This window comes from Anser anser (genome assembly GCF_964211835.1).
Source record: "Anser anser genome assembly, chromosome: 1".
In the NCBI taxonomy this organism is placed as follows: domain Eukaryota; kingdom Metazoa; phylum Chordata; class Aves; order Anseriformes; family Anatidae; genus Anser; species Anser anser.
In genome coordinates, this window is record NC_139720.1 from 142331834 (window position 1) to 142351640 (window position 19807).

At 44.9% G+C, this 19807-nt stretch overlaps 1 protein-coding gene and 1 long non-coding RNA gene across 2 annotated transcripts; one reads left to right on the plus strand and one right to left on the minus strand.

The window, feature by feature from the left end:
- The first annotated feature begins 3283 nt into the window (after positions 1-3283).
- On the plus strand, positions 3284-11708 carry NMS (neuromedin S). Its single transcript, XM_083843466.1, has 8 exons — positions 3284-3391; positions 3510-3565; positions 3884-3934; positions 5157-5216; positions 8734-8769; positions 9211-9252; positions 10225-10255; positions 11473-11708. The coding sequence occupies exons 1-8, from the start codon at positions 3304-3306 to the stop codon at positions 11487-11489; spliced, it is 381 nt and encodes a 126-aa protein (XP_083699592.1). The 5' UTR covers positions 3284-3303; the 3' UTR covers positions 11490-11708.
- A 1616-nt stretch (positions 11709-13324) lies between these two features.
- On the minus strand, positions 13325-15298 carry LOC310902251. The gene is made up of 3 exons (XR_014586582.1): positions 15130-15298; positions 14370-14456; positions 13325-14220 (listed from the first exon to the last, which is right to left on the minus strand). It is a non-coding gene; the product is annotated as an uncharacterized lncRNA (long non-coding RNA).
- Between the last annotated feature and the right edge of the window lie 4509 nt (positions 15299-19807).

The following is a 19807-nucleotide window of genomic DNA, read 5'->3' on the forward strand; positions in this document are numbered from 1 at the left end:
ACTTGTACCGATCCTCTTTAAAGACTTGCTGACATACAGCACATTAAGACCATGGACTTATATCTACAAAGCACAGCAATCCAACCACAAACGAAAGAAAAGAAACCTACCCCGTACTTAGTGCTGGTGAGAGCAAGGTTTGGGCCCACAGCTCCGAGTGCTGAGCTGAGTCTTGCCCAGCTTGAAACAAAAACGAGACGAGAGCGTTCACTGTTTGGACCATTTGTCTGTGCTGGGAACACAAATGCATGTTAACTTAAAATCACATTAAACTTCAGCATAAGCAGGCACTGTCATATTTAATCCAGGACAAGTACTGGGAGATATCTGCAAGCTTTATGGCAGGTTTGCCTCATAAATATCCTGCAACTTTTGCAGCTTTTTTCCATCTTTCCCAACGGACCACACAGCTTGTTTTTTACCAAATAGTGCCAAGCTGCAGAGGGTGCGAGGCGTAAGGAGGCAGCAGCAGGCAGTTCAGATGCACTTGGGAACTGCACGATGGTGACATTTTATGGATTGTGTCCTCACTGTCCGTGATAACCTGCTGATTTCATTGCAGAGATCATTTACGAAAAGGAAGCCAGCCCTCACCTGTATGCCTGCTGAAAACAAATTTTCTTCTTATTCTTCATTTATCTATCACAGCATGTTTTAATCTAAAATTATGGGTGCCAAAATGTTACTGGTACTAAATATATGCCAAGCCTCCTGACTCACCATAAAAAATCCTCATTTCCCATTGACCCCCCCTAGCAAAGCTTCATTTTAACTTGTTCATGAATAACTGATAATAACTCTTAACCTATTTCTTTCTTTGCACACAGGAAGCCGAGAACCTTAAAGGGGGGATTTCACTTGTGCATTAAAAGTATGGCTCATTAATCTATCTTGGTGCTATATCTATTGGCAGAACTGCACCCGAGCTAACACCTATGAAACGACATGTACAGCAGCAGAAGAGAGTTCAGATTTAAGGAAGGAGGACGGGTTCATAATGTGACACATTCAGCTATTTAAAATTTTACTTTTAAACACTTTTATCCATTCTTCTCTCACACTGCACTGTGACTGATAAAATCCTATTTTCAATTTGGTAATAAGTTGTACTTTTTTTATTTTTTTAAATGGAACTTGTATGACTTACTTTTTATCTAATCTTTAAGTATAAGCCTCACTTGAAGCAAATGAGCAGCTCCACAGGCTTCATGGGACCAACATGTAGGCAAGATTTGCTGAAGTGTACATTTAAGGTACTCATCGGAAAAGAGTGAAATAAAGCAGTGGATGCTGCGTTGTGCATGTAAAGAAGGAAGGAAAGATTCAGGCAGCATCCAGTATTTTACTTCAAAGAGGGGTAGGTCTTACCCACCCAACATGATCATACGCCTCTTTCCTTATGCTATAGCAAACACTGCACACTCCTGAAATTGGACGTACTTAAATAGTTTGAAAGGGGCTATTATTTAACAGGCTGCGTGGGATGGAAGCGTGATTTTAGGCAGATAATGAATATCCTGAGGAAGAAAGCAGCAGACTGTGCCTTTCTTACCAGACGGGGAAAGCCAGAGAACCACGTCCCATTACAGTGAATAATTAGTAGCGACTTGGTAGCCTCTAATTAGGGTACAATACAACTAATTAGTATTTAAAAGAATTACTATTTAATATACTAGTGTTTGAAAAGATAGCAACTAACACTGAATCTAGAACGGATCTATTGGATGCCATGTTTCTGCACCATGGGAGTGATTTGGGTGCATAATCTGTGATAAGTGTGGCAACAGAAACATTGTTGATGAACAACAATTTTCAGTGTGGTTAAAAGTAAAATGTCAAAAGACAGAGGGAAGATGGTTAATATGAATTGTGCAATCCATCAGAGTATCTTTACCATCTATCATTTTGTCATCTACCTCTCACACTGGTGGGGCTCTGCTGTCATGTTTCTGTGACTACATCAGCTTAAATAAAATTACACCAAGCAGGAACACGCTTCTTGCTGCTGACAAAATTAAAATGCCATCCTCCTTTGCTGAGAAAATTTAACAAACACAGACAGTCCCTTCGCTCCTGAATTGCCTGGGCTCGGACAGCCAGCAGTCACTGCAGAAAAAGGGCATGGATTTCCTGAAACCCTGCATCTCCTTCCTACTCAAAGCCTATGAGGATTTGCTCTGAGGAATCATAACCACAAAACTCGCTGCAATCTGCTTCAGCTTCCATAAAGGGCAGGCATTCTGCCATCAGCAGGAGCGATCTCTTTGGATACTGACCTGGCCTGAAAGTCCCGTTTCTAGTCAAGACGGGTAAGAGGGTCGCAGGTGGGTGCTGCTCTGGCAAGGCCTGACCTCTCCCGCTGGCTCTCCACTCAGCGCCTCGCACCCAGGGGGCTGTGAGGAGGCATGGACAGCCACCACTACCAGGGGAAGAAGTGAAGGGGGAACTAAACTAATGGTGCCAGGGCCACTCGGCTGCTCCGTGCCTCCTTACATGCTCCTCTTCTCCTCTCCAGCCACCCTGGGATGCCGAGATGTTCCCACCAGGAGCAGCCCTGCCATGATCCCTGCAGCGCACGGCGCAGCCTGTGGAGGTTGTGGGGTGGGGGTGCATGAGGATCTGGATTGCAGCTACGTGCGGTATCAGGTACCCTGTGCCAGCAGTGCCTCCGGCAGCCTGTTATGCCCTGCATCCCACAGCGGGGCATTGCCCTCTGTATGTTACAAGTTGGAGAAAGGGAAGTTACGCTTTTGTTTCAGCAGGTTAAAGTTTATGAAGAAGAGCTGAGGACTCTGCCTCTCTTGTCTCAGCTCTAAGGGAAAGCTTTGCCCTGAGAACTAGCATGGAGATAACAGGGAAGCACTTCCCAAAGCCGAAGGCAATGATTAAATCGGGAAGAAAAGCGAACCACCATGAGCAGCGCCTTGGTTTTCCCATAACCATACCGACCAGGGGCTGGAAGCGGTGAGTTGAAAGAAAAAATAAAGAACAGATACAAGGTCTTTCCTCATGAAGACCGATATAACAGAGGGCCAGCACTTGTCCGGTGTGCACCTTCTTCCAGAGGAGGCACACCTCCTTCCCCAAGCCGCGCCGAGGTGCCAGACCGCCCAAACCCTGACACGACGCCGCCACCAGGGCCACCACCGCCACCACCAGGGCCACCACCGCCACCACCGGGGCCACCACCGCCTCCTCCTCCCCTCAGCCGCCCGGGGGCGGGGGCTCGGCGCGGGCCCATAAAGGCGGCGGCCCGGCCGAGCCCGGCCCGGCCCGGCCGCTGCCCGCCCGCCGCCCCCCGCCATGTCCCCGCCGCCGTCCCCGTCCCCGCCGCCCGCCCTGCCCTGGCTGCTCGCCGCCTGCTGCCTCTGCGCCCTGCCGCGGGGCTCAGGTAGGTCGGCGACAACCCCTCCCCTTTATATTTATTAATTTTAAAATAAAAGGGGTGCCTGCCCTCGGGGCCGCCCCGTCTCCCTGCATCTCTCTGTACGCGCTGTGTCCCCCCGCAGGGTTTCCCCAGCCTTTCTCCCGCTACAGGGACGGCGCGGAGCTGCCCAAAAGTCAGGTACGGCTCCTCTCCTCCTCCTGCACCAGGGCAGAGCCGGGCTGGCCGCCGTGTGAAAGCCCTGCGGGAGGTGGGCGCCGGGCTGGGGGTCCGACGGGGGGGTCCCAAGCGGCTGGTGAGGGCGGCAGGGGGGGTGAAGCCCTCTGCAGCCCGGGGAGGTGGTGGGATGGGGATGTGGGGGGTTGGTGTGAGGGATCGGGCACACGGGACAGCAAGAGCCAGGCAGGCTCCTAGGCACCCGGTCCTGGCTCCCCGGGCTAAATGCGGGCCCCCGGCTATGCAAAACCCTCTGTTAATGTCTGGTCTTTACTCCTCAAGCAACTGGCGCTGTGCTTCAGTCAGTGGATGGAGCTGTCTCACCAACCCCAGGTAAGCTGCCTTTGGCAATGCGTTTCCTCTTCTGCAGGCTCACAAACAGTCCCGTGCCCCCCAGCATCGCATGCTGCGGGACCCCCGAGAGCCAGAGAGCTTGCTGGAGGATGTGCTGTCCTCCCCGCAGGGCTAACTCGGTCCTAGGGACAGCCGGAGTGCTTTTCTTCCCGTCACAGTGGAGCACAAAGCGCTGCTGAGTGCTGCGGGAGATACCAGTGGGGTCCTGGATGGTGTAGGGGGGTTCTCTGAGGTCCTCAGAGGCTTGGGGAGCAGGGGGAGGCTCCGCAGCTCGTGTCTGCGGTGGTGCCGCTGGCCCGGAGCTTGCGAGCACTTCAGGCAGCCGAGTGACTTTGAAAGAGCAAGCCCGCTGCGTTCAGCACCGAGCCCAAGGGTCATTTCCATTTTCAAAGGGTTGAGAAAGTCTTCGTAGGATCAGCAGTTACCTGGAAATTTTGAGCTTTTTTTCTGATACCTTTCAGTCTTGTAAGACTGGTGGGAAATAGTTCTCAAAGCCGGTTATTCGCATGTCTTGCATTTTATCTCCTGCGCTGTAGTTATTTCTCATCTGACATGACTGTGTACATAAGCAAACCCTTATTCTGTACAAGTGAGTGTGCAACACCCCGCACCACGCTCTTCCGAGGGTGTCTATTTCACCCCCACCTTTTCTCTCTTGCTCCTTGAGAGTCCTGAGATAAAATCCATTAAAAGAGCTGTGGTAATTGACTTCAGCACAGTTACTCTTCGGCCCGTGATCACTTATCCTACAGGTGTACAACTGGACCATCGTGATTTTAGCATCTAATGGTAGAATTATCCCTGTTGAATATAGTGGGCTCTGTGGTCAAACATACCAAACAGTTTCAGCTGAAATGCTTATAGATGAAAATGCGTACATTAAATATGCCAAAAAACCAGCCAATTCTTAGAACACTTAGCACAGGAAAGTGTATTTTAAATATGAAAGACTTATTTAAATCTCTTTATAGTAAGAGACTCTACTGACAACATGAATAGTACTATGTGCATTCTGCTTGTGCAAAATGTTTGTTTTTCATCTCATAATAGCTTTAGGAAGTCTTACCTTGCTCTGAGTGGTTTGAGTGGAACTGTGTACAATTTAAATTGCACTGGGGTCACAATTAAGCCTGTTCTGTGTAAAAACCCTGTATACTACATCCTATCAGGAAATGTATTAAACTGCTGTTTGACTTTGCAGATCTCCAGCACTGTTTTGGATCTTTGTTATTCCATATTCAACAGCATGCATACAAATGAGGTAAGGTGTAATTGCTTCGTTTACTTAAAAGCATCCCTTACTTAAATGATTCTCCAAAAAATAATGTGTAATCTAGTATTGTCATGAATCAGGCGATGCAGGAGAGTAACTATGAAGTATATAATAGAATATTTCTTTTCATTAGTGGTTTGCATGTAATTCTTAATTCCATTACATTATAAATCAAATTGCTGTTTTTAGACCTCAAGAGCCAAAATGTCCCCTTGCGACTAGGGCTAGCATTTTAACCTGACCCTTACTTTTGAATAATAAAGGGTTAAATATGCTAAAAAAAAAAAATTGGTTCAACAGCATATTTAAGATCATGCTGAACACGGAAACATTATGAGCTGCTTTACTGATTTTTTTGATGCTTTATTTAAGCTTTTTTTGTGTGTGTGGGTGTGTGCCTGAATCAGATTCAAAAACTTAAGCTGAAAGATTGAGTTATTGAGTATAGCACTTCCTCATTGGTGCAGTCGTATTAGGACCTAGCTCAATGTCAGTTCTGCTTTATACTGCTTTCTTATTATCACCAGTTAATCAACAGTTCCTTTCCCATAAAATTCACACTGCCTGTAGGTATGTTATGAAAGCTAATTCACTTGTGGAGCTTGAGTCCTATAGTTGTGATTTAATAAAAAAGAGCCTTCAAGACAATAATAGAAAGTATTTTGACGTGTATTTCACCTCTCTTCTTGTCATTGTCTGTAGTTTATAATTCCATGCATGCTTTCTTAAAGCAGCTATAAGAATGTACAATACTGAAGTTTATTATATAAAGATTCTAGCATTTCAATCTTAAATGTCCACCGAATGTTTTGAGTTCAGCATTAACTCCTGTGCTTCTACAGCTTAGATAATGAGGGGACATCCAGAATCAGCCAGTAACTTTGAGTGCAGCCCTATTTCTAAGGCTGATTTAGTTACTAAACTTGCCAAAAATTCACCGTCTGTTTTGAGTCCTCAAGACTGGGAGCTGTATCCTATACAGTATCCTTTCAAGAGGTACGACTAATACTAGTTACATATATGCAGTAGGATTTCTAGGTGTAGTCTTATTAAGTGGTGGACTGAAGCTAAATGAGATATGGAAGAACTAAACAAAAATGCTAATTGTTACCCGGCTGTTCAAATCTCTTACAACATGAAGCTGTATTTTCTCAGCCCATGATGACTCTGGAGAAGACACTGCAAACGTGAGTCTATATGTGGTGCAGCAAATGAAACAGTTATAAAATCCTACTGATTTCACCTGGACCTGAACTTTCTTCACAATCCTGTGTTTGTGTGGTTTTATTTAAATTTTGATTCAGAGTTGTAGATTAAGCAGAGAAGGCAGATGGCGTTTCAAGAGAAGAGATGATGCCTCAGCATCATGAAAGGCAAAGTCAATGGCAATTTTGGCATAATGGGACTTGAGCTTCATTTGGGGAACTTACAGTCTGTTGGGACAACTAACAGACTACTCAGTTTCTGCATCTAATCTTCAGGTATATCTTGTAGATGGCACTTTCAAAGATATCAATAGGAACTAAATATCTAAACCCAGCTACATAAGAATAATCTCCATTAATCCCCTCCTAAAATCAAGCCAATGCACTGTTTAGAGGCTCATTTGTTGCCATGTTTCTTCCATAGGATAAAATCATAAATTCGATAGGATATTTGAAAATGAGTCTAACTCATGAGTTGGTATCTCTTTACTTGATATATATCATCTGAGAACAAACAATCTTTGTATTCTCCTTCTTTGCATCCTTTAAAGCATCCTGATTGAGCATGTACTTTTCTTCTTTGTTTCATACTGAGCTGGCATTATTGGGACTTGTTCTATAAATCATTGCCTCAAGGCTTGAACCAAGAACAGGTTAACGAGGAAATCCTCATCTCATACCCTGAATCCCAATTCCCTCCTTTCATGTATATTTTTCTTTTCAAATTCCTACTCCCCAGTTTCCCGTGTGCACACATTTCATGTGATCTCCTCATTTGTCTTCATATCCTCACTCATTATATGTGCTTGTTTTTCAAGCTCACCCCAGACAACTAACAGACTAGAGCAGTGAGAACTAAAGTCAAACTAAAAACACCTTCCCCTCCATCCACCTTCTTCTACGTCCTTCCCACAAGTGATGCAGGGGAACAGGGAATGGGGGGCTGCGGTCAGTCCCTAACGCTTTGCGTCTGCCTGCCCCTGCTCCATGTGGGGTCCCTCCCACGGGATGCCGTCCTGCCCGAACTGAGCCTGCGGGGGCTGCCCACAGGCAGCAGCTCTTCAAGCACTGCTCCCACACGGCTCTGTACCACGGGGTCCATCCATCCCCCAGGAGCAAACTGCTCCAGCACGGGTCCCCCACGGGCGGCAGCTCCCCCCAGACCCCCTGCTCCTGCGTGGGCTCCTCTCCACGGGCTGCAGCTCCGGCCCGGGGCCTGCTCCTGCGGGGGCTCTCCATGGGCCGCAGCCTCCTCCAGGCCACATCCACCTGCTCCACCGGGGGCTCCTCCACGGGCTGCAGCGTGGAGATCTGCTCCGTGTGGGACCCGTGGGCTGCAGGGGGACAGCCTGCTCCACCAGGGGCCTCTCCACAGGCCGCAGGGGAACTGCTGCTGCCTGCCTGGAGCACCTCCTGCCCTCCTGCTGCACTCACCTTGGGGTCTGCAGGGCTGCTTCTCTCACATTTTCTCTCCTCCCAGCTGCTGTTGCACATCAGATTTTCCTTAACTCTGCTCTCCCAGAGGACCACCCAGCGTCGCTCCCTGGCTCAGCTCTGGCCAGCAGCAGGTCCCTTTTGGAGCCGGCTGGAGCTGGCTCTGGTCTGACCTGGGGCAGCTGCTGGGCTCTGCTCACAGAGGCCACCCCTGCAGCCCCCGTGCTGCCAAGCCCTTGCCACATAAAGCCAATACACTGATGTAAGAGTGGCTCTGGCTTAGAGCTTCTGGCCAGCCATAAGTGTGGAGCCAGGCAGCTGTGCTGCAGGCAGGAGGGCTCCCAGACCTCACAGGTGTACCAGAGTGCAGGTTCAGAGCTTCGTTAGACACTAGGCTCGGTCTGCTCCCATGAAGTCATGGGGAAAGTTTCTATTCTTTGATGTCAGGATGAATAGAAAAATTATGAATTTCCTGAGGAATAAAAAGGGTGCAGGGAAAGGCTTAAGAACAGCTATGATGCCTGGGTAATTCAGAAGGGCAATCCGAAAGCAGGCCGACTTTAAGAAGGTAAGAGCTATCAGTACCATTCAAGCCTGAGGAATGGAGCTGCTGTGCTCACCGCAGTTTGAGTTGTTTTGCCCCCCAGAGCTGGAAGCATGTTGAATGATGAGGTTGGTCAAAGTGAGATTTAAAATAAATCTTTAAAAAGATCCGTTTGCTGCTGCTGTTCTTGTAGCTGTCTTCTCAGTTTGTACTGTTCTCTCTCTTCTCACACGGAGTGGAGAATCTGATCAGTGACAGAGGATTAATGTAACAAACCAAAGAAATGACAGCATCTTGATTAATTTACACTGTCAACTTGCAGGAATCACAGATTGCTACTGCAGAGTTTACAAAGAAGGTATGTAAATGTAATGACAAGCGAGTAGCAGTAGACGGGGTGTATGGCCATTTCTGTGTTTCTTTTGCTGCTTTATACAAGTACATTTTTTTGATGGTTGGGAAGAAAGCTGTGCTGACCCTGCTTCTGCAGAGAAATGCACTGTGTATAAAGCTTTCTTTTCTACATTTTTCTCAAGCCTGTGAATCTTTAATTATGGTAATTTAGTATATTTACACTAGACAGAATGGATAGTTGTTGACATTGCCCTTTGGGTATTAATTTTTAATGAGCATGCCAGATGAACGGGCATTGGAGACTATCAGCATCTCATTGTTTGCATGCTGCTGAAAAATGCCCTGAATTATTGGTAATCTGATGGACAGACACCAAAACTTGTAAACAGATCTGTGGAACTGAGCTTAAAGTGTTTTGTTAATGGTTTTGTATTTTATTTTACAGGATAGTCACGGGACTCTGGGACGGCCGTTTTTCCTTTTCAGGGTATCTGAATCTTTTGCTCTTAAAGATTTGCATAGCAGACAATGTTATATATGGATATGAGGAACTGCTTACCGTTACAAATTCTTGCTGCACTCGTTTTGATTAGATACCAAATAACCCTTCCTTGAAAGCTGAAGAAGCCATTTGCTTAAAAAGCTCTGGTTCAGCTAAAAGACCACAAGATAATGAGATCTGGGGTAGTAATGGACTAAACCTTTTTTCTTGGAAGAGGTGACTCTGCAATTATTGCCTCAAGTCAAGTCATCCAAAGATAGAAGTAGTACGTGGCTTGTGTGTCGGAAATCACCAAGGTACCCTCGTACTAAATTCACCACATGAAACATGTGCCTGAGCTGACTGTCTACATGGTCTGAAAGGTCCGGTTAGTAAGTAAAGGTACCCTGTGTATTAGGGTGGAAAGCCAAAGCAATGTTACAGAGATCATCATTTCCCTCAATTTTTTCACCCATTGGCCTGATGAACTATGGCATAGTCTAAAGCAGAATATGCTGGTCTATTATTATATGATTAATCTTATTTGATTAACACCAAACTAGTTATTAGGAATGTTGTCAACACATCAGAAAAGAAATCTGTTAAAAAGGAGATTCTGGCAGGTAACCAGAGTCCCAGTTTAGGCCAGCCAGGTACTTTCAATCCTGGTATTTATATGATCTGTTGGTCATCAGGTTAGTACCTTGATGAAGTGGGACCAAGATCCTTAATGAGAATAATTAAACTCAGACTATTTAACTGTTTAGACAGAGGCTGAATAAATACTTCTCAGGTTCAAAGGCAAAACCCAGCCTGCATGGCTCCTCCTGGTATTTGACATGTCCCTTTAAAGAAAATCTTACTGCAGCCTTTTCACATGCTCTGGGAGGTGTATTTTGGTGTGCATATAAATCTGGCATCTAATACTACTGTAAATACCATCTTATAAATCTGCTACCTCCTTATTGTATTTTTCAGCCTCGAAATGGAAGAACTATTGAAAGCAGTGGTGAGTAGGCCATCCAAAGGCGAGAAGTATTTGTTCTGTGTTTCAGTTATGATGATCCTTGTGACAGAAGGAGTTACTGAGGAGTATTATAGTAAAAACCTAGATACCCATTTGGATATTTCAAATGGTCTCTGAAAGCTGTCAGGGTAGAAGTGCTTTCTTGCATGCTCAAGGAGTTACAGTGTATACTTTTGACAAAAGGACTGTTTTCTTTCTTCAGGGTTGGTTCAGGAGGAGCTTTCATCCCCTGTAAAAATTATAGAAGTGATACAAAAATGATAAAGGTTGAAAACAATCCTTTGTTTCTAGAGGCTGTAAACTGTACTTTGAACATAAAAACTAGCCAGGTCCTTCGCCGTGATAAATATGTGCACTGACCGACGTTCCAAGAGACCTTCAGTCACCTAATCCCATGTGAGAACCCACTAATACAGCTCTCTGCATGCAGAAGGGAGTCATTCTCACCTCAGCATTAGGATCTCTTTTTGAGTAAACGTTAACTAAAAAGAGGTGGGGTGGTGATGTAAAGAAGGAGGACAGTGAGATCTAATATCATGTAGCTCTTCTTTATCCATCCTTGGAAGGGCCTGTTGAAGGTATCAGTTAGCTTTAATGGGAAATGCACAAAACAGTCAATGTAAATGCATCTCCTTGTTACTCTTCTTCCAATCTTTTATCCCACAATAAAAGATAAATATTTTTTGTTTGCAGCATAAGAATTACATCCAACTCCTGGCTGGAAGGGTTGTTTTTCTGGGGGGGGAACAAGACAGGAGAATAGCAAAGAAATAATGCAAAGAAATAAAGCAAATAATACCTTTGCTGTATTTTCAAGATTAAAGCATTTCAGAAAGAAAGGAGACAAAGACTGTGAGTATCAAAGAGCAGCATTGCAGTGTGCTTGCTCTGGTCTTACCCACAGCTCAGTGCCCTGAATCATCTGGGCTGCAGGATCAGCTCTGCATTCAGTGCTTTGAATGAAAGTCAGTGAAGTTAGGACATGGTGGAGAGAGAAGGACTATATCCGGAGGGAGGATACATATTTGAATGCAAGTAACAGATCAGGGCACTTATCCAGTATTTCAAACTTTCACCTATTTTTATCTTCTGGTGCTAGGATTTGAGGATTTGAGGACCAGACGTACATAAGTGAATGCTAAATCATATTCAGATCAACTTCTCAACATAAAATATGATTTTGTGTTAATTTGTTTCAGAATACCATGGAATATGAAGTTTGTGGGTCGGTTTACTAGCTCGGTAACTTGGTTTATACAAAGAAAAGAGACTTCCTGTTGCCCTGTTCGTCTATTATGTGACTCAGTTGTCTGGAATTTAGTGTTCCATGTAATAAATTTGCAATCAGTAATTCTTCTTGTTGTCCTTTTTTATTGTAGCAGGTACTAAACCTCGTCGGGCTGTATTGTAGCATCGTCTCATTCTAACTGTATTCAGAGGAAATCAATCATCTGAATATAGATAATGTTCAAATACTTTCAACAATGCATTTTATATTTATTGCATATTCTTTAATAGGGTCATGAATGATGAGCTGTCCTTCTGACAAGAAAATATATTTTCCTATAATTTCAGGATATACATCCTAAACAACACATTAAAATTATTGTGAATATTTTCATGAATTATTTATTAATTTGAATAATTAAGGGGTTGAGTTTGATAAATGATGAACCCAAAGCACATTGAAGGAAGTGGAACACATACTGCTGTTCAGACAGGCGCTATTCAATCAGATGATACTTTTTTTTTTTCCACCTTGCCTTACCAGCTATCATAAAGCACAAATGAGTCACTTATGAGAGAGATTCTGAACATCTGCCCCTTTTACTGAAATGGGGAATTAAAATCTGTGGTGCAGCCAAGTGTGTTTGCACTATAAGGAGTGGGGTGATTTGTTTGGGAAGTTGGAGTTATTTAGGGGCAGAAAGCTTAAAGTACTGAAATAGTTACTTCCTTCGGAAAAGAGTATAATAAAAGCCGGGGTCTGGGTTACAAGAATTACCTGGTGGAAATACACCAGGTTAGGATTCTCCAGTAAAAAGCTGTCCCACAGCAGTGGTTTCCTCAGGTTCTCCATTATCTTCCCTTAGCTCAGGGAATTCCCTTAACATTATCTTCCCATTAACTCAGCCCTTGTACCATGGCATGAAACCATCTCTGTTACGCTGGGATAAGTGTCTGTGAATGGGGTTTGCCACGTCCACGGTCTTCAAAAACATACCCTGAGAAACTAGTGGTGGTTTTGTGTGTGTGTTTTTGTTTTGTTCGTCTTGTGTGTTATTTTTATTTTCAACTGGGTAAGGTTCCAATCTGGGCTGTATTAGCAGAATTTTGGCCGGTAGACAGAGGGAAGTGATGAGTTATTTGGTTGGACCCTATCTAGGTTAATGTATCCAGCTGTGGGACCCTAATCCAGGAAAGACATAGACAAACCGGAGCGCATGTAGATCCCCCCCAAAACCATTGGGGCTGGAGCGCTTGGTCCATGAGGAGATGCAGGGGCAACAGGGCTGGGTCAGCCTGGAGGAGGGATGGCTTCAGGGCACCTAATGGCCTGCCAAAGGGATGCTGGCTCCTCCAGCTCCTGAAGTGCTAGGAGCCAGCTGGGAGGAAGCTGAACCAACCACAAGTGGTGGGGATGCGCTGCAGTAATGCATGTAATTGCAAGATAATGATGCTAAAGCACAGCAATGGCACTTGTGGCCTGTTTCACATCAGAGGCCAAAGCTAAAGACGATCAAGTCTTGCTAGTTCTGCGTGAGCACTGTACTACAGGCAGCTCATGCTGTGCTCTCGCCGGCAGCAGCGCCTTCCTCCACCCACAGCAGGTTTCAAGAATAACGTCTAGTGAGGCCTTAAAGCTGGCTAAATAAAAGTGATAAACGCATGGTAATCTGCAGGTAATTAATTAGCTGAGATTCCTCAGCCGTGTTTCTGTAGTAACTGTGGCTCCTCGGTAACATGCACAGGAGAGCTCTTGTTCGCCACTCAGTGGAAACCTTTGCTCCCTGGAGCAATGCGAATGCCACCTGTGGAAGAGGAGAGATTCATAGCGTTGACATGCAGAGGTCATCCTTGGCCCAAAACTCTTTCTGAACATCCATCCCACTGCAAAACCCACAGCAGAAACCTGAGGAGTCCAGATGGGTGACAACAACAATCGGAAGGACAGAAAAATTTCAGTGAGAAAAAGGAACAAAAGCTCAGTTCCCCATGTCAGCAAGAGAAGGGACAAATAAAAGGGGACGTGACAGGATATACAAAGTAATGAGCATGTTTAGAAGAGTAAATCCAAAGCTTATCCATCCTCCTGTAATGAAAAGGAGCAACAGGGGAGATTCAATTACTCTGAGAGGCAATACATTTAAGCCACAAAGGGGATTTATTTTTTTTTTCTGACACTTAATCAACTCCTGAAACTAGTTGCTGAAGCTTAGAGCATGCCGTGCGAGACAGCTCTGCTGGCTCTCAGCAAGGCAGGCACAACTTCACGCCGCCTAATTTACCTCGAAAATCACTCCAGGCTGGTCCAGGACCTCCTGTGTTAAAAGCCTGGGCTGCCGGGGCTCGGCTAAGCGGCTCCCGCAGCACGGCACCGCTCAGCAGAGCGCACAGCGAGGAACCTGCAAATGGGCTGGCCGGCGGGGGTGAGTGCTGCGTGCCCTCACCACGGGCTGCTTGCTAAAGAGCCAGAGCACGAAGCATGAGAGGAAAACCCTCCTGGCACTTTGCTTCGCTCTCTGAGGTCCCTTCATGCTCTGTTGCCTTGGACAGCCTCGCTCCCTGCCGGTCCCCCTTGCTCCATTTCTGCACCGTAGGTGGAAGGTGAAATGCACTGTGCAGGCTTCTCCCACAGTCCTAGGTCAGGCAGGACTCACGGGCATCAACTCCTGCTTCTAGCAAAGGGGCTAGCCCTTTAGCATTGCATAAACACTTTGCTGAACCTAGGATGCAAAAAAGTTGTGGCAGAATTAACGTGACAAATTGTATTTATTTGTTCCTGAAGCTTCTTTGCCGAAATGCAATGAGCGGGGTTTTGCAGGGCTGATAGCACTCGCTCACAACCTGGCTCCCACCGGGCGGGCACACTTACTAAATCTCCAGGCAATGGCAAGCCGGGAGGGACTGCAAGTACTGGAGGACAGAGTCAGCATTCAGGAAGGTCTTGGCAAAGATATATCTGTGGAAAAAAAAATGTATGGCTCACTGAGGATGAGAACAAGGTATCATACGTGCAGAAGAATAATTAGTCTCAGCTTTGCAGAAACGGGTGGGTAACTGCAAGCAGTCAAGTATCAATGTTTGGGAGAGCACAAAAATACAATGTGGAGTGAATGAGAAGTGAATAAGAAGCTGTAAAGGCAGACATGGGAGATTTTGCACTGCTTGCCGTAGGGAAGACTTACAGAGTAGCATTGGAGGAGAAAGAGGGAAAGGCAGCAGAGGAGAGCCCAGTGGAGAGGAAAGGCAGGCTAGGGAAGCTAGTAACCCTGAACGAAGATGGGTTGGTTGCAAGAAGGAAGGTTTGAAGCGGGGAGTGATAAAATATTTCATTTTAAGCTTACTGGTCCTGGCAGTAACCACCGCCCATGGATACAGCCAGGAGCAGTAAGCTTAAAATGAGGAAGGATTCTCGTTATATCTGACAATCAGGAGAATGAAGCCCTGACTGATAGGCAGAGTTATCTTTTCTTGGTCATATAAATTCTCCAGGTGGGCTGAAACCTGACTTGGACTGTACATTACAAAAGTCCTAGCTCTGAAATAACCATGAGCAGCATTTTCTCTCCTCTGTGTTATGTCACAGTGCAATGTTTATTGCTAATTATGCTTCATTTAATGAAATTTAGTACCATTCTTTTGTTGAATATCTAGCATACTTCAGAGAGAAGTTACTCTGACTGCTTCTGCGGTGGAAGATTCAATCTCAGAGAGCTCAGCACTTAGACTGTACGTAGATGAAAGTTCATCGTGTTTGACACTCAGCGGAAACCTTTGCCAATGCAAATGCCACCTGTGGAAGAGGAGAAATTCATAGCATTGACATGTAAAGGTCAGTTCATCTTGTGTTAGTAAAAACTGTGACAAATGCCACCTTATTCCCAGAGCTGCACATACTATGCAGCTATGGGGCAGCCCGGGAAGGGCGCTGTCTTTGCTTCTGGGATGCTTGTGTAGCACAAGAGAAGACATCCCAGTGTGGAAAAAGAAGTATATGGATTACAGAAAAAAAAATAAAAAATGAAATGCCCATTTGGGATCTGCAAACTCAGACTGCATACAAACTGGAGTCCTTTGAAAACAAATGGGGGGATTCAGACGAATGGCAATGAGGACAAACCAAAGGCCGGTGAGATAACTGCCAGATATGCCCAACAAGAAATATTATCTAAACACACATCAGCTGACTGCTTGTCTCCTCTTCACAGCCCTCAGCAGGTAATGAGACAGAAGTAGCTGCAGAAATTGCAAATCTACCTGCTGTAGATTTAAAACCATTTAACAAAACCAATCTGACAGAAGATGTGCAGCTTCCTGACAGGCTGGCCAAAAGCTCCCTGCACCCTGTAGCAGTTTTACTTGTGTCTGTGAGGCCACAGAATAACCCCCTGCTACAAGACAGATATGCTTATTATTCTAAAGACAGCACCAAAATGTTTATTTATTTGCTGGGCTATTAGAATCGAGCAGTGACTGCAGGATCGCTACTGGCAGCTGGGATGGATGCTTGTGTGGAGATCGCTGTGAAGGCTTGTCTTACCTGCCTGCTCCAGACAACTCACACATCGCTTTTGCCACCCCTCTACCTTACCAGACAGAGAAAAAGCCTGTGTTTGACAGGGCTGGATGGCCATAAACTGTCTTAATGCAGGCAGTTATCACCCTGATAGGTTTCTCCACCGAACAACTAGAAGCAGCTGCCAACTCTCCTTCTCTGGTCATTTCTGGATCTACTTTTTCTACAGTGAAGGAACAAAAACGTAACTGGTCTCATAACTGGTTATGATTCACCACCTAAAAACTTGACATTTCTCTAGGGGAAAGAACGTTGCACACCAAATACCACCTATCTGTTATCCTTAAACCTACGGAGAGATCAATAGACAAAGTCTGAAGGAGAATATAGAACAAAACTTAAAGAAAAAAATGCTTTGAATATCTTTGCCACAAAGCTTTTGAATATCTTAACCACAAAGCCCAGGGGCCTCCGCACAGCAGTTCAGATAGTCCCTGCTGAATTCCTGCCTGGGGTGAGGAGCACACATATTTCTGGAGCACAGCCATCTAAACGTAAAGCAGCGAAAGACCAGCATACGAACTAGAATTTCCAACAGAAAAGGCAAAATACAGTACGCACATAAACTGACGCCAGAGTACAAAGGATCACCAATCCTGTGACCCGTCAGAAAAGAAACAAAATCTGGGAGGGTAATTCAGTGCAGGGCCGAGCTCCTGCTTCCTCGCACGACCCTGGAGTGAAGGACTTGCCGCAGCCACATGGGCACCGTGGGTTCTCCATGGGCTGCACCATAGATCTGCTATGTAAATACCCCAAACAGCCTTTGTTTATAACTCGGTAGTCTATACCAAATTGTCTCCTCTAGTTCCATAGCCATGTATAGTCTGTGTAGTGTAACCACTGGGCGCTGGGATACCTGAAAGTTGTTATTTCATGACAGCCGGTACACTGCAGCAGGGGGTGTAGCTGGCTTTTCAAGGGGGCAGGATGCTTAGCGCTGCAATATTGGGGCTGGGCAGCAGAGGGCAACGCTGCCAGCAAGCCTGGGATGCTAACACCAGAGGCACGCCAGGACCCACCCCGCTCTCTGCGAGGCATCACTGCCGTGCTGCGGCCGCTGGTGCAACGTGCTCGTTCCGACGCTAACTCGGGTAACAAATGGGTTAAGACCGCGCACCCCTTGTACTCACCTGGGCAAAGCTATCGGAGGCCATAACTTGTAATTTATTTATTTATTTTATTCTCCTCACAAAGGAAGCAGCGACAAAAGGTGGCAAACTCGTAAGCACACAAGTCTCAGCACAGAGTGATCTGCAGGCACTCTGCAAAACTGATGCATCCATCAGCAAGATCAATCCCCTAGACGGGTAGCAGAAGAGCTTTTTTTTTTTTTTTTTCCAGGCATCATTTCATTTCCATGCTTCCATCTGCCCACAGCTTCATTGAATTGTGGAGTACCATGTAGACACATTTTCTAATGGCTGTTATTGAAAACATCCATTTTCCTTGACAGATAATTGCACCATACCACAATCGAGTTAAGAAAGTAACGCTACATCAAGATAAACGTGTTTTGCAGCACTGGTAACAAGAGAGCTGCCAGAGGAGCTGCATTTTGAAATTTTTCATTGCTTTGCTTTACAACTAAGTCATGTAGCAGCCTTGGCTACAGGTGACTAGGCTGACATAAGCTGAAATGTGTAGCATGGGATATGAGGGAACTAGCCAAGTGTGAAATTACTGTGCAATTAATGTCTTGTTTCAGAAAAGTAAATGAGCAGCTCTGTGATCAGCAGAACTAGCGAAGTTATTTCTATTAGATATGCGACTCAAGGAGGATTTCCTATATTGTATTTAATGAAAGATACTTTTTATTATCATTTCATTAGCATAATCTCATGCTGTGGCCCTTATTTCAGCCAGGGCATTCACAGGATCTCTTCCTTTCACAGAGCTAACGCCATGCAATTGATAGGGATCAGCTTGTGGTTTCAGCTCTCCATCATATTTGCCTACAGCTGTGGATTCAGAAGTTAATAGAAGGGGACAGATGGATAGGCAAGCAAATGGTACGCTGCCATAAATGTTGTTTTCTTAGGAGTAAGGCCAGAAACTGAAGGCAGTAAGGCAGCTCAGTAGGTAGGGCATAAAACGGTAAATTGGATGTCTGAATTCTAGTTCCGGCTCTCTTGATGTATAGTAATAGCCTGCATTTCAGTGAATCACTTAAGTGCATGATTTCCATACTTCTCAAGTGCTTTGCTGAACAGGGCTTTACCCCTGTGTATGAGTTATTGCATGCATGCTACTGAAACGGCACCTTTCTACCTCAGCTTCCCCATTGGTGAAACATGGGTATGGTTACTTGTCAGCTTCAAAGTTTTGTTATGATACCCAGTTCATTTCTGTTCAGAAACAAGAACACCTATTAATCAACCCTGTTAAAACCCAGGCCATCCAAGGAAGACAAATATTGATGGTCTAGATACTTGTCTGAATTTGCTCCCAATCATTATGTCAAGGATAAATAATGAAATTAATTATAATAAACCAGTAATATTTATTCATTAAGTTTATCTTATAATCAAATGAGAGAATTTATGTTTACTTTTAAATCCTTCCTTAAATAATAGCTGTTATCTTATTATCTCTATGCATCATTATTTATCAGTGTGATTAGCTCTACCCCAGTAAATGCCTAAGTACTCTTCAGCATATGTTTTGCAAAACCAGGTGCCAAACCCAGTTCTGCATTCATCCTGTTTAGGCTGGTTACACTCCTAATGAAAAAACTTTTGTTGTTGTTCTACCCACAGGTTCCCGGATAGCTATCATTTCTCTGTTGATGCGTTATGAGGCAGGCAGCAACCAAGTGTCATATTTATTTCCCTTCCTGCAGCAGACATTTGATCTGTTGGTGGCCCCTGCCAGGGCTGGTACTAAACTTAATGAGCTACATTCAGTTTTAACAAGCTGTGTGGAAGGAAGAATATGTCTGGAAAATATCAGTGGTCCTGTTGAGTAGGTAATGGAACACACAGGTATAAATGCACAGCCATAATGGCCAGAAAGTACACCCTGACATTCATCTTGCTTGATAACTTTTATAATATAAAGCAAAGAACATCACTCAGTAATTCCTGCCACGAAGGGAATTATTCTTTGTTTTGCTTCATTCTATCATGAAACGCTACTCCACACAATAAATTTCACGTTCACTTCCTGCTGATGTTTATGCTGCTCTTTCCTTCACTGTCTACATCTCTCTTTCTGTTTTTACAGCATTTTCATCTCTGGTCTCCTATTTCATAGTTTTTCACCACTTTGGCAACATTTCTCCCAACAACTTCTACACTGGCCATCCCCCTCCATTTGCCCTGGCACAGACAAAGAAGGCTATGTCTGTGATCTGAGGAGGAACATGGTCTGAAGCAGGTACCAGAGCAAGTTTCCTCTGAGAGGAACTGTAGGTCAGTAATGTAGCAAAAGCAAGATAAAACCTCCTGGATATGGAAGTGTCATTTTACTGTTTTTAAAATGACAATTAAAAGATATTTCTAGAGAGAGAGATCCATTGTGAAAAGAGATGGATTGCAGAGGGTAGAAGGGGCAGTATAGAGAACCCTCAGCTGTGATCATTTGTTAACTAATGCATACTAATTTCTGCCACAGACCAGTATTTAATTTGTAATCTGTGTTAAAGATGACGACAGGGTTTTGTCTGTTTCTGGATCTTTTGCCGTGATCTCAGTGGAAGGAAGACTAGGCCTTTCCAAAGAGAGTGCTCTTCA